Below are 14,909 nucleotides of genomic sequence, written 5' to 3' on the forward strand. Positions count from 1 at the left end.
TGATGGATAATCTTAAGCTTAATAGTTTTTACATATTTGGAATTACCATAAAAACGATTCTTCTAGTATATCTATTGTTATACACCTTTTTTTTATACACCCCAGAATTTTGGTTGCTAATGGCATGAGTCACTAATTACTTACAGTTCATTAACACAAAATTTTTCTTAAAGCATTCATTCTTGAACCTTAAAGGGTACACATTTCTTATTTTAGGGTAAAGAGTGAAGCACTGAGAAGGGAACAACCCCCTCATATACGTAATAATTTCTGTTCGTTTTAAGTTTTAATGTTGTTCCTTACTTTTAGTTGGAAAAAACATATTTTCTTTTATTATTTAATAACAACCACAAGCCGAAAACATAAAATATCTTTGGTTTATTATCAAATAAAAATCATAATTAAGAAGCTGCTTAAGATAATATTAAATGCTAAGATTGGCCTAAAAATAACAGAAGCAAATTATTGTTTATATCGGCCATTATTTAACAAAATTCTACCTTTAACGTAAAGAGCGAGGTACTGACGAGGGCAAGAAACTCCCTCATATACGTAATAACTCGACTATACCTCGCTCTTTACGCTAAAGTTTGAATTTGTGTTCCAATTCTTTAAGAATGCCCCCTGAATCCCAAAAGCCGTTTAATTAGAATAAACAGCTATTTGGAAATTACTAAGACCACTTTGGCGTAAAGAATGAGATACTGACAAGGGGGTGACCCCCTCATCCACGCAATAATTTCTGTTCATTTTAAGTTTAACGTCGCTCCTTACTTTCAGTTGAAATTTTTTTATATATATTTCATTTCTGATTCTTCTTAAATAATGCTTGGAAATCTAGCTCCCCTTCATGGAAATTCTCTTCCCCAATGAAAATTCCCTCCATGGAAAGATCCTCCTACATAACCCTCTCTTCTCGATCATCCCCACTAGAAAAAATCCCTCCTGAAAATATCTGTACACTTCCAAATTTAATACTATACGTAAACAAAGGGCAAATTTTTTAACTTGCAACCATTCCCCGGGGAAGTGAGGGATTAAATCGTCCTCACAGACATAGTTATTAGATTTGTCGACTATGTTGAACAAAATGGCTATCTCAAAATTTTGATCCGGTGACTCTGGAAAAAATAGCGCGGGAGGGGGCCTAGTTGTCCTCCAATTTTTTGGCCGCTTTTTTGGCACTAGAACCTTTTAATTTCCGTTTAAATGAGCCCTCTCGCGACATTCTAGGACCACTGGTTCGATACGATCACTTTGGGAAAAAAACAGCAAAAAAACAAATAAACACGCATCCGTGATCTTTCTTCTGGCAAAAAATATCAAATTCCACATTTTTGCAGATAGGAGCTTGCAACCTCTACAGTAGGGTTCTCTGATACGCTGAATCTGATGGTGTGCTTTTCATCAAGATTCTATGACTTTTAGGTGGGTTCTTTCGCCTTTTTTCGGAAAAGAAGGCAAATTGTCTCAGGTTTGTAACTTTTGGTGGTTTAGTGAACTTAATGAAACTTGTAAATTTGAAATCAGCATAAAAATCTGATCCTTTTGATGTATCTATTTGTATGAAAGTTACGTTTCTTATAGTTTCGGTTACTATTGAGCCGGGTCGCTCCTTATTTACAGTTCGTTACAACAAACTGTTTGATTACCCCTTTTTACTTCATTTAACAAATAAACTTCATCTGAACAAATGAAACGCACTGAAACTTTTTAAATGAGAATAAGGTGTTTACTAGGCTTTTGAGATTGAAGTTCTCAGGAAATATGTCGTCAAGCATAAGCGTATAATTTGGTTTCGATGGGGGTCGTGGTCTTTCTGAACGGTGGGGCAACAAATAAAATATAACTAAGAAAAATTACTTACAATGTCATCTTGCGGAATATAAAAAATAAAGGGGGTATTTTTCTGTTAGGGCACAAGCGTGAAGCCTCTCCCCTTTTGTGAGTACCTAACTGTCGTATTTAGGCCGCTATTACATCCAAGGGAACCTAAATGCACAAAAAAATTCAAGATTATTGTTTGAATCGAAAATTTACCATGAAAAACGGCTATTTTTTTATTTTTATGGACTTTCCTGGGCGAATAGAATACATATTTTACAAACAATAATTTTGGTAGGTTACCCCCCCCCCCCCATAAAAAAGGTCAAAGATGTTTTTCACTGTGCCTGGCTGGTGTAATTAACAGCTTATTCAATCCCAAATCCTTTTTTTTAATTCTCACATATAAAACTGTTTTTTTAGTATTTATTTAGAAACTCAACCTACTGGTTCTGATTGGTTTACCGTTGTTTTTCTACTCTGTCGAAATATTGGTTTTTATTGCTTTTGAGTCCACGTGTTTGACCATGGCTTTTACCGGTTAGCTAATTCTTCAAGAATTATTATTAGTAGAGTGCTGACAATTAAAAGAGTACTCGGATTAATTAGACTTGGACGAAGTTCGAGTCCCCGGAGAGAGGAAAGTCAAGGTAAAATAAGAGACTTATAAATAGCTTAAAGAAAATGCAAACAATAAAATTCACTACAAGGACCTTTTTTCGATATTTGCAACTTTTAATATAAAAAAAAACTTCTAAAAAAATTTGGAAGTAAATTTGAAAGCTTGAACATGCGCATAATATATTAGTTTAGAAATTCGAAATGGTAAGAATTTGGGATTGATTAGAGTACACTAATTGTGTTGCGAGAGCAACACTTTGGTTTTGTCCCGGTTTTTTTTGTTTTGTTTTTTTTTTCCTATGCCGCCGATCTCAGCTTATTCCTGGAAACTGGTAAGGGTCTAACCTGTGCGGTTTTTACGGAAAGTGTGGACCTCAGGCCGGATTGATGAATATGACATTACATTTTGGAAAGCTCCGTAGAACTCTTGCCTGGGGCCAAAAAGGATGGTTTTTGCTTGTCCTCGAGCCAGAGCCTATGGTGTGCGAAGTGAAGTGGAGTTATATAGCCTATGTCAGAGAGGAGTATCTGAAGTTGTGCAGCCAAGCTTTCATTTCATCAAACCATGTTTCTGCTTTCGAGTGGAAAGCTCCGTTCTAGCAGGCAAGCAGGCAGGCACCAGTTTCAAATTGAAGATGGACTAAAATCTATAAGTGTTAAATATATGCGGTAGTTCCCCGGCCCCACAGCCAATATATCTTCTTTGAGTGATAAATAGAAAAATTTACAGAAACAAAAAAGTGCGATTTTCCCACGGGTCCGAAAGTGCTGCCATCTATTGTTTCTAGCCATTTCTGTTCGTGATTTCAGCTGACTTTACCATTCTTTTTTTTCTACTTGGGATTGCAATAGAGAAATGGTATCAGATATACCTCTTAAACTTTAAAAGTTCTCTCATTGCTAAAGAAATTAGAGCTTATCCTTTGCTCCTTTCTAAGTGGTGGTGTTAGAAAGTTGGCCTCCGGCAAAAAAGTCAACTTTTGAACTAAGACAGATAGAATTTTTTTTTCAATGACAATCGATAGACCTTGATGAGCTGATCAAAATATATGTCATCCATTTTTTGTTACATAAATTCCTTCATGACATACACCAGTTTGAAAGTTTCAAGGGGTTAACAACTTCAGTGGTAAGGTACACACTTAAACCAAAAATAGGCCGATACCAATTGTGAGATATGTAGGGGACTTCCAAGCAACAGTCGACTATTAGCTTATAATCATCTTTGGCAATGAGGGGTTTGCAACTTTTGCTGATTGGTGTACCTATTATCTGTTTCTGGTGTAATTGATGGTAAGAACAACTTGGTTCCCGATTGTAAGACATGTAGGGGAGTTGTAAGTAATAATCGGCTGTTAGGCTACAATGACTTCAGCGACAAGGGGTTTGGAACTTTTGCTAGTTGGTGTACCCATTATTTGTTTCCGGTGAACTTGGATGTATATCCCGGGAGAGGGACTTGTAAGTAAGAATCGGTTGCTAGAGGAGGCTCACGAGGGGCTACAAATTTGTGCAAATTGGTACACATCTATGGAATCAGGGACCCATAAATTTCCTGTAATGACTCGCCATCCAATAATAAGCGATCCTGGATGGCGAGTCATTACAGGAAATTTATGGGTCCCTGATGGTATTTTGATCCTGAAAAGTTACAGATAGCTTTATAATACCAACTAGATTACATAAGATAATGTTCCAAGTTTCCATCCGTCACGATGTCTACGATTGAAAAGGATAAAGTTCAACCGGCTGCAAAGTGACATTTAGGGGCCTAGTAAGTAATAACCGGCTATTAGGTTACAATCATTTTCAGAAATGAGGAGTTTGCAACTTTTGCTTGTTGGTGTACCCATTATTTGTTTCCGGTTGAACTTGATGTCTATCTCGGGAGAGGGACTTGTAAGTAAAAATCGGTTCACTTTAGGCTAGAAATTTGTCCAAATTGGTGCACATTGTATTCGATCCCTGTAAATCTGTCGGTAAGAAAGTTCATATCGATGGTCTATCAATCACTGTAACCTAGAATTAAGATGTTACGCTACAGGTACAAACGATAATACAAAACAATGAGGTAGTTTCGTAATAATTAATAGAATGTCATCTATGGTATTTTGATCCTGAAAAGCTCCGGATAGTTTTATAATTAATACCAACTAGATTATACAAGATATTGTTCCTAGTTTTCATCCGTTACGATGTCTACGATTGAAAAAGATAATGTTCAACTGGCTGCAAAGTCAATTTAGTCCTTTCTTTCAATATTCTTTTGTTGTTGTTTTTTCAACGCTGGGGTGTGATCATGTGATTACTGATTGCGTTCTTCTTTGAACATACTGTTTTAAAAGCTTCGATAGGCTGACAACTTCAGCATTTAACCGATAGCGAAGAAACAAAACCAAAGTGTTGCTCTCGCAACACTTTAATCGGCAAAGCCGGACAAAGGTTGCCGCAACACTTCACGTTGCCCAGGCAACGTAGGTCTAGTTACATATTAGAATATATATAATTCCTAGAACGAGCAGAAGCTACAATGAACTCATGTTCGAAGCGAACATAAAGACCAGACAGTGTGGCGTTGCCACATTTATGCAGTCCTAATTACAGTCGGGTATAGCATGCCAGTTTTACTAATGAAGTTGAAAGAAGTAAGACAAAACGAAAAACAAAAAAAAAGTTCAAGAAAAAGCAAAACAAACGAGGGTTTTTTTAGACTAGTTAATAAAAAAAATTTTGAAGAAGCAGGTTGGGTCCTATGGCCCTTTACTTGCATAGAGAGTAAGCTTTGCCACGATCCTGATCAATCTGTCGATGGTAATTAACAATAAGTAGATAATACTATGATACTAGAAGTCAATAATGACTTTGGTGAAGTGTGGCTGTGAACGTGAGCGCTTCAAAAGATTTAAGTAATACATACTAGGTGCTATGTCTTTGAGGACGACTTAATCCTCCACAGAAGGGCTGCAAGTTATGAACTTGCATACTTGCGTAATCTAAACATTACGGGTCGCATTGTTTACATATAGTATTGGTTATTGGGAAGTATATAGACGTATTCAAGGGGAATTTTTTCTGGTGGAAGGGGGGTGGGTGGGGTACGGGGTTACGTGGAGGGTTCTTTCAATGGAGGAATTTATCATGAGAAAAGAGAATTTCCATGAAGGGGATGCTGGATTTTCCACCGTTATTTAAAAAAAAGAAAAATTAAACAAGAAAACAAGTTTTTTTCAAATGAAAGTAAGGAGCAACATTAAAACTTAAAACAAACAGAAATCGTTACGAATATGAGGGGGTTCGTCCCCTCCTCAATAGTTTGCTCTTTAAGCTAAAGTATTTTTAGTAATTTCAAAAGAGCTATTTATTCCAGTTAAAAGACCTTTGGGATTCAGGGGTCATTCTTAAGGAATTGGAACAAAATTCAAACTTTAGTGTATAGAGCGAGGTATTGGTAAGGGGGCGAACCCCCTTATATACGTAATAAAAATATACGAATATAGAAGTTCGTTGCACAAGTTGATTCGAAAGTTCCGTATATTTATTACTAATAAAAACCTTCGAAAATAGAATTAAAAGTTCTAGTGGCCTTCTTAAGTAACCAAAAAAATTGGTGGACATTTAGGCCCCCTCCCCTGCCCCTTTTTTCTCAAAATCGTCCGATCAAAACTTTGAAAAAGCGATTTAGCCAAAAAAAGTGAAATCAATATGTAAATTTCGTTTTAACTATTCATGTACGGTGAGCCAAAATCAACACCTGCATTAATTCAGAAACGTTCAGAAATTAAATAAAAACAAAGTTTTTATTAACTGAAAGTAAGGAGCGACATTAAAACTTAAAACGAACAGAAATTATTTAAAGCATGAAAGGGCTGTCCCCTCCTCAACGCCTCGCTCTTTACGGTGAAGTTTGACTCTTTCTTACAGATCTACTTTTTAAAACAACGAAAAACTTTAGCGCAAAGAGCGGGATGTTGAGAAATCAAATGTTAGAATTATGACAGAAAAGAGCAAAATTAAATTGTCTGTTTGAGTTTAAAAGGTCGAAATTAAAATGAAAACAAAAAAACAAAAAATTGTTTTTTGAGTCAAATTAAAGGGAATATTTTTAACTTAGAAAAAAGCTGAATTTATGTGTATACGAAGTGCACACACAGACATTTATGCATAAACAATACATTTTCATAGAACTTTTATGGACGATTTATTTATATTTCATTTTTTGGTGATTTTCTGTAGTTCAAAAATCTTTGAAGCTTCGAAAACTGATTAAAATGAAAATCCAATTTTTCTCGAAATTAATTGAAAAATACGATGTTTAGCCAAATATATTCCTCAAAAAGTTCGCAGTAACGAACTTTTAGCAAGGAGCCAGTCAGCTCAATAGTAACCGAAACTCTAAAAACAGAATTTTCATAACAGTTGATAAGAATTGGCTTTTTATGCGGATTCCAAACGTAAAAATTTCATTAAGTTGAATGCAACCCATGAAAAGCTACGAATCAGAAAAGATTTACCCGATTTTTGAAAAAGGGGGAACATCCTTCAAAAAGTCAATGAAAATTACACTACCAGAATTAGTCTATCAGAAAACCTTATTCTAGAGATTTCAAGCTCGGATGTACAAAACAATGGAGTTTTAGGTTTTTGCCAGAGGACAGATCACGGATGCGTTTTTATTGGTTTATTTGTTTTTCTTTTTTTGTTCTAGTGCTCTTTTTTTAAAGGATATTAAGAATTAGAGGTGAACTAAACCGCCTCCAATACCCATTTTTCCTAAATGGCATCTGAACAAAATATTTAGATAATCATATGATTCAGTATAGTTAAAAGGTCAATAACTATGCCTCTGGGGTTGACATGACCCCCCCCCCCAGCCCCTAGAAAATTCTGTAACTTATGCGATTTGCCCATTGTTTACACGTAGTATCTGTTATTGGTAAATTTACGGAAATTTTTTGGGCTGAATTCACAAGGGGGGGGGGAATTCATAGGGAGAATTTTCTACGAGGAAAAAGTTTCCAATACAGAGTAGACTCTATATTTGGGGGGAGGGGGTTTCCTGGCAAGATTTGAAAAATGGTCAGAAATTTAAGAGAAACAAACAAGTTTTTTCCATCTGAAAATATGGTGCAGCATTAAACTAAAAACGAACTGAAATTTATTCTGTATATGAGGGGGTACTCCATTTTCAGCCCTGGCTCTTTGCGTCAAAGTTTGACTTTTTGTCACAAGTTTCTAAGTAAGACTGCTCAAACACATAGGTCGATGAAATTAAATAAGAAGTAATTTTCAACAATTTCAAGACTTCAACGTAAAGAGTGAGGATTGAGAAATAGGCATCCCACTCACATAAGTAATTAATTTAAAAAAAAGTTTTTCTACGGGAAGTAAAGAGCGAAGTTGAAACTTAAAACGATCACTAGTTATTACTTCCCAGTCTATCTAACATACATTGATAAATTTAGTACAAATAAACCAACTGATAATATTTCCCTATGTTTGATTATAAAAACTAGCACTTTACTGAAAACACGAAACAATTTTTGAGTTGTGATACAGTAGAAGCAAAGCAATTAAGGACACCTTTTGAAAAAAAGAATATTGATTTGGCTTTGAAAAAGACATCTCACGGTTAGTTTGTGGACAAGTCCGTAGTCAAGCCATCTTGATGGTATTGGAACTATAGACTAGCTTGATAATTTGTATCATAACTTGAAATATTCCGTTGTAAAGAGAGACTTAACCGGATTTCTGCTGTTCAAATAATGGTTTATTTGTTCTTCATTTCGAGTAACACTAAAGCGTAATTTTTACAATTTAAAATCGACGTCTTAGCTATTGAGAACAAAATCTACCTGATAAATCAATCCTTTATTTGTGTGTGCTGTTCAATGACTTTGCGGCTATTAAAATAATATTCGCTTTTATTCTTAAGTGTTAAGATAATTTTAATTTTATACTGGATATTACTCATATCAGAGCTTGGTGTAAGACTATGAAGAGCGTTGAAGATTAGTGTGTTGTTGTCAGGCTGTGTACTCGCTTTCGAGTCCTAAATCAGTATAATTGTTGTTGCTTTTTTATACTGGCGTTAGAGTGTTTTCAGTAAAACGCTAGTTTTTGTAATTATACAAAGACAGGGAAATATTATCAGTTAGTTTATGTTAACTAGTTTTGTTGATGGATGTTAGATGTGAAGTAATAATTTTTGTTCGTTTTAAATTTCAACTTCGCTCTTTACTCCCCGTAGAAATACTTTTTTTTAAATTAATCTTTGCCCGTGTTTAATTTAAATTTAGTGTAGAATAAACACTGCCATGATCTATTAATTTGTTTTACTGGAGGAAGAAGCCCTTCTTAATATGCAGAATAGTTTCTGTTCGTTCTATATTTTAATATTGTTCCTTACTTCTAGGGGATTTTTTTGTTGCTTGTTTGTGACCGTTTTCAAACAATGATAGTAAATTCCCATTGCTCCCTTTTGAATTTTCTTCTGAAAAGTTCCCCCAGAAACTTTCTTTCCCATGGAAAACTCTTCCCATGGAAAATCCCCCCCTATAGAAATCCCACCCTAGAAAATATCCGAACATTTCCCAATAACAAATACTAGGCTATGTATGAAAACCTTTCTTTGAAGACTATGAGAAACAAAAGAAACAATGAACTGACGAATTTTAATAACCTGATTTAATTTTTGTCCCAAATACTAAAAAATGTATAAAAACAAAAGTGAGGTTTTATTTTTCATCAAGAAATTATCAGAAAAAAATTCAAGCTCAAAATCGCTTAAATTTTGGCGGTTAGTCGTAATTTTTTGGCGCAGTAGGAAAAACAACATTGGTTAAGAATTACCGTAGTCTGCCTTAACAAATACAGGTTATCCACAAAATCATATAGAAGGCACGAAAACCATGATTAAAAAAGGCCGTTTAAGGACTTGAACCTTTGACGTCCTAATTCAAAGTCCAAACTCTAGCGACTGAACTATGAACACTCTTACTCTAATTTAATCCATTACATTTTGTAGAACAATAATTGCGTAATTTACAGCACTTTTCCTACGAACTATGGAGTATCAGGTTATCACCAAGTATGGTTTTTAAACTTTTCAACTACGCTGAAAAATTGCTATCTCGTAATTCTGATCGGACGGCTTTAGGAGAAGGAGCTTCAGCTAGGAGAATTCAGCGAATTCAGCTAGGAGAAGAAGCCATTAAAGACCTCTATATGTTGTTCTGGTAACTTGCTAGCCCGGGTCAAAAGAATAAAAAAGGGCATCAGTGTGCCCATGCAAAAGAGGGATTGTCTTTGTTGTTCAAGGTAAGAGACTCTAGTCACCTTATACAAGATTTTTGACCATACTGATTCCAATTGTGCAACTTTGATTCTGATGCGTTGCCATTTTGGAGGGGTTTTCAGGCTCTTTTTCAAAATCACCAAAAATTTGTTTTCTCAATAAACTTTATTTTAGTAGTTTGCTCTTTACTAGGTTGCTGCTACTGCGGCAACCATGATTGCAGCTACAACTGCAACCACGATAGAAGGCACAAAACTACGATTGAAAAAGAAACGATACTGATGTTCCCTATACGATACATGTGACATCAATACGCCCGGTGCTAATATGTGCGATACCGATACACCCGATACTGATACACCCGATACCACGTACAGCCCTTCTCCAGGGACTATAAAGGGTCATATCACCATCAAGCCCATATTTATTGGACATTTGAACTATGTTGAACAAAATTGCTATCTAAAAATTTGTATTGGACGACTTTGGGGGAGGAGCCTTTTGGGGCAGGGGCTAGCTGTACTTCAATCTTTTTGTTCACTTAAAAAGGCGACTAGCAAATTTAATTTCCGTTCGAGCGAGCTATTAAGCATCTCTCTATGACGTACTGGCCATGCACTAGCCCTGGTAGAAAAAAAAAGAGACAAAAAGGAGACACATCAGTGCTACCCGGGTGACACATCAGCCGTCCTGGCTGAGTGGTTGGCGCGCTGGCGTGGGAATTCTGTGTCCAAGGGCACGGGTTCAATCCCAGTTGTGACCAGTTATTTAGTTTGGAACGGGGGTCAGTGGCGTGACTCTGTAACCTCAGCCAGAGTCGACCCAGCTCTAAATGGGTACCTGGAGAAATCAGGAGAAGGTAAGCAGGAAGGGTGTATGTTTACCCGGGTGCAAAAAAGTGGTTTCCTTTTGTGTTCAAGGTGGAGGACTGTAAATATCCCAACAGGGAGTGCTTGTCGATGAGAATCTTTCATTTAAGAACCATATTAACCTTCGCTGTTTAAAAGTGTCAAAAAACTTAGGTATGATATGTAAGCTAAGGTATATTTTTCCTGGGGGTATTTTGAAGCTTCTTTATAACTCCCTCATACAACCGTACATAAATTACTGCTCGATTGTTTGGATGAGTACTTTCCCATTCCTATTAAAACTACTTTCTCTTCTTCATGAAAAGGCCCGTCAATTAGTTTCAGATACGAATAGTACGTCAACAAATTCTTTCCTTAGGTTCCGTCCACAGTATTTCCTATCTTGTGCTATTTTTATTCATAAATATCTTCATGGTCAACTTCCCTCTTGTCTTTCGAAATTGTTACAACCCCAAGTTAGTGTAAATCTTCATGGATCTCGTAACGCTGAAGTTTTATTGGTTGTTAAAACTCCAACCGTGAGGTCAGACTTTAGCCCTACATACGCATGTAGTAAGGTTTGGAACTCCCTGCCGAAGAATATAAGAGATTATCACTCCATCGGGGTCTTCAAAAGCTTAATGAAAAGTCATTTGAGTTAATTCTTCTTCTTATTCCTTTTTTTATATAAACAATAATATTGCTATATATTAGTTGGTCAGTTCAATTGTGTGTAAATAATTTAAAAAAAGGTTTGATAACATGTTTGCAGTTTTTCTTTTTTTTATTCTTTTTTTTCTCCCTGTGTTTATTTCCCTTACGTTCACAGACTATGAAGTCTTTTGTGGGGGCGTTAAAAGAGATGCATGTATTGATTATTTGATATTAATAAAGTAGAGTTGAGTTGAATATTGAAATGAGTGAATTTTACGATATTTGAAGTTCATAAATTGGACATGAATAATACGAAGACAGTTGTCCCAAACGTTATAGTAGAAATTCCAACGGGTTGTAAACCCCCTACCCTTGCTCATACGCTTTAAACTCCCCCCCCCACGAAAAAGATTAAAATATTCTTTCTTTCCTCCGCCTCTTGTAAGACAACTCTGTTCAAGGACCATCTGAAAGGCTTTTAAATGAGTTGTGCACTGTGTTATGAAAATGTCCAATAAAATCAGTAGTTTCCGACGAGGCGCATTTTCTTTATGTATACAACAGATTTTATGGTAATGAACTCCAGCTTAATACATGTCAAGATTGGTGTGGTATTAAGGCTTGCAAGCAGGCCCATAGGAATTCGCTTTTCTGGTAGTTCTGAAATAACACCTTACAGTTTCCGCTTATAGCTATAAACAGTTCGAGCACACCTATATGAATTCAGCTTTTCCAGCTCGTCGCACCTGGCATCCAGTGGATGTAGCGCATCCATCAGATGTCCTTGACCAAATGGACATAACCAAGAATACTATATTTGTTTTTCACCGTAGAAGAAGTATATTTTAAAAATATAGCTGTGTAATTATAGTTTTTGCAACTTTTATTTGAAAACGCATTTATTATTGAAATGAGTGGGTTTACACTATTAGAAGTTGACAGAGTGACCATCAATGATATGAAGTCAAGAGCCCCCAAAGTTACAGTAAAAATTTTAAGGGGTTGTCAACCCCCTGACCCCTAGCCCTCCATAATTTGTACCCCGAGCACAGTTCGAGCTACCCCGTACAGTTCGAGCACACCTATACGAATTCAACTTTTCGTTGCACCTGGCATCCAGTAGATTTAGCGCATCCACTAGCTGCCCTTGACCAAATGGATATAACCAAGAATACTATATTTCTTTTTTAATTTTATCTGCAGATATCCTTGTTTTTAACAGGCAACTTTAGTTTTCAAACATTACAGCAAAAGTTGTACAATGTTAAAAAGCTAAATCTAGTCCAAGATTAGGAGTTCAAAAGTGATATTTTGGGTGTTTGAGTAACTAAACCTACTTAACTGAACCATGTTCAACTTAGCCCATTTAACTCCTTGGTCAACTGATCGTTCGTTTAAATTAACCACCTTTTAACTAAACCCCCATTCAACGCAACCCTCATTCAACTCAACCTCTGTGAAATTCAGCTCTCGCTTAACTAAACACCATTTACTCAACCCCCATGCAAATCAACTACCGTTTAACTTAAGCTCCGTTTGGGCAACTAAACCCAATCTAAAGTAAAAAGTTCAAAATAGGGATGAAACCTTTTAATTGACAGTGAATATATATAAAATATTTAACTGGATATTTCGAACACATTTACAGTGTTCATCATCAGCAGTAAAACTTTCCAATCCAAGGGTTAAATCATACAGGGGATTGTGTTGAACGGGGGTAGAGTTGCAGTAGGGTCGGGTTAAATGGAGATGAGTTAAGATTGGTTTGAATTACACTTGGTTTGAGTTGAATGAGTGTTGAGTTGTACGGTGTTTAAGTTGAACACGGTTTTGTCGTATGGCGGCTAAACTAAAAGGGGTTCAGTTATACGGAGACTGAATCACACGAGGGTTCAGCTAATTTGGTTGTGTTGCACGGGGTGAAGTTAAAAGAAAGTTCTGTTGCACATGAACCAGCCTTTTGAAATTTTGCTTTTAATTTGGATAACCAACAAACCAAAATTACCCCTTTTTGCCATTGTTTTTCAGAAATTTAAAACCTTCGGTGTAAAACATGAAGAGTGGAAAGGGGTGGGAGCCTCTTAATATTCACGATAATCCTGGAAATGACACTAAAAACGAACATAGATTAAAGTAAGAAACAAGCTGCTTCAAATGATAATCCAGAACAACATGAAACGTTATAACAAGTTCTAATGATCATGTAGTTCAGGTGGGCTGCTGCTATCCCCGCAATTCCCTTTTTTAACCAGTAGTTTTACTGAAGCTTCAATAAAAGCGTTTTAGATTGCAAAAATCTTGGTCAGTAGAAAATTATTAATGTTTTCTTTAGCAAGTGTTTTCTGTACATTTGAACTGGATATTTTGTCGTTTAAATCAGATGCAAATAATTAATACTTTGCGATTTCAAGGCTTGTAAAAATAAAAATGTTTTTCTGTAATCTTACTCATGTCTTAGAACATTATTTCTTTAGTCTCAAAAAGGGAAAACCGTTGAACTTAGGGGAAAGAAAGATGGCCTTAATGATGGCTGCAGCCCTCCCTAATATAAAAACCAATTTCTTTTCGTTTTCAGTTTTAATACTGCTTTTTTCTGTTGTTTTAGAAAAAGCCGTTTTCTATTTAAATTGATATAAAAAGCCGTTAGGACTTCCCCCTTGTGACTCTCTCCCTCTCTTTCTGTCTCTCTCTCCACCCTTCTCTCTCACTCTCTCTCTCTCTCTCTCTCTCTCTCTCTCTCTCTCTCTCTCTCTCTCTCTCTCTCTCTCTCTCTCTCTCTCTCTCTCTCTCTCTCTCTCTCTCTCTCTCTCTCTCTCTCTCTCTCTCTCTATGCTGATTGAGAATTTGCCCTTTAAGGAACCGTGAATATCATTGAAAGAAAGGCATATACTAAGAGTTTTTTGTTTGCGGAAATAAACGATGTCTCAGGGGTAATATTTAAAAATAGTTTGTAGAAATGAAAAATTATTTGAAAAATACAAAACACTATAAAAAAAAATATTTCTGAGGCCATAGTCCTGAAACCCTCTCTATTAGAATAAGTGCTCAACTTTGGTAATTTGCAGTTTATTTGATATAAAAGCCATTTTCAGGAATAAACCTGTTTTGTTTAGTATTTATCTAATAGCCTAAGCTATTAGATCTGGTTTTTTCGACATTGCTGTCTGGAAGTTCGGTTTTTTATTGCTTCTTGCCTACACGTGCATTACCCAGATTTCTACCAGACAGTTTGATAATTTTTTTTTACCTTCGAATCATTCTCAAGGATCAACTTAGTAGCATGCAGAAAATTGAATGTGATAGTTGTTGGACTAATTTGGCTTGAGCCGAGTTTATACGGCATAATGGAGGAAAATGAAGGTAGAATCATAAGTTACAAGTATCTTCAAAATAATCTAAACAATAACATTGATTGGCGAGTACTAACTACTACTGCTACTACTAATAACTCACTGCAGCACCAAGCCGCCTGAGGCCAACACAGCTACGCACGCTCCTCCTCCAACCTAATCTATTTAAAGCCTCCCTCTTTACACCCTCCCAGGAAGTTCTTATTTCCTTTCTAAGAAATATAAGAAAAGAATTGCCTAGAAAGGTAAAGAGCTAATTTAACGCTTAGAAGGAGCAGAAATTATGTTATAGAGGATATCTAAACTAATATGGGTACT

The 14,909-nt window shown here is 36.0% G+C and overlaps 1 protein-coding gene across 2 annotated transcripts in view; it reads left to right on the top strand.

Annotated features, from left to right (window-relative positions):
• Window positions 1–14,466: 14,466 nt before the first annotated feature.
• The window catches only part of LOC136043922 (cyclic AMP response element-binding protein A-like), a 294,352-nt gene continuing 293,909 nt past the window's right edge, over window positions 14,467–14,909 (top strand). For both annotated transcript variants that reach the window (XM_065728971.1, XM_065728973.1), the window contains exon 1: window positions 14,467–14,601. In XM_065728971.1, coding sequence (XP_065585043.1) covers window positions 14,586–14,601 — 16 coding nt within the window. In that variant the 5' untranslated portion in view covers window positions 14,467–14,585. The remainder of the gene's footprint in view (window positions 14,602–14,909) is intronic.

The sequence above is a fragment of the Artemia franciscana genome, chromosome 2 (assembly GCF_032884065.1).
Source record: "Artemia franciscana chromosome 2, ASM3288406v1, whole genome shotgun sequence".
Taxonomy (NCBI): Eukaryota; Metazoa; Arthropoda; class Branchiopoda; order Anostraca; family Artemiidae; genus Artemia; species Artemia franciscana.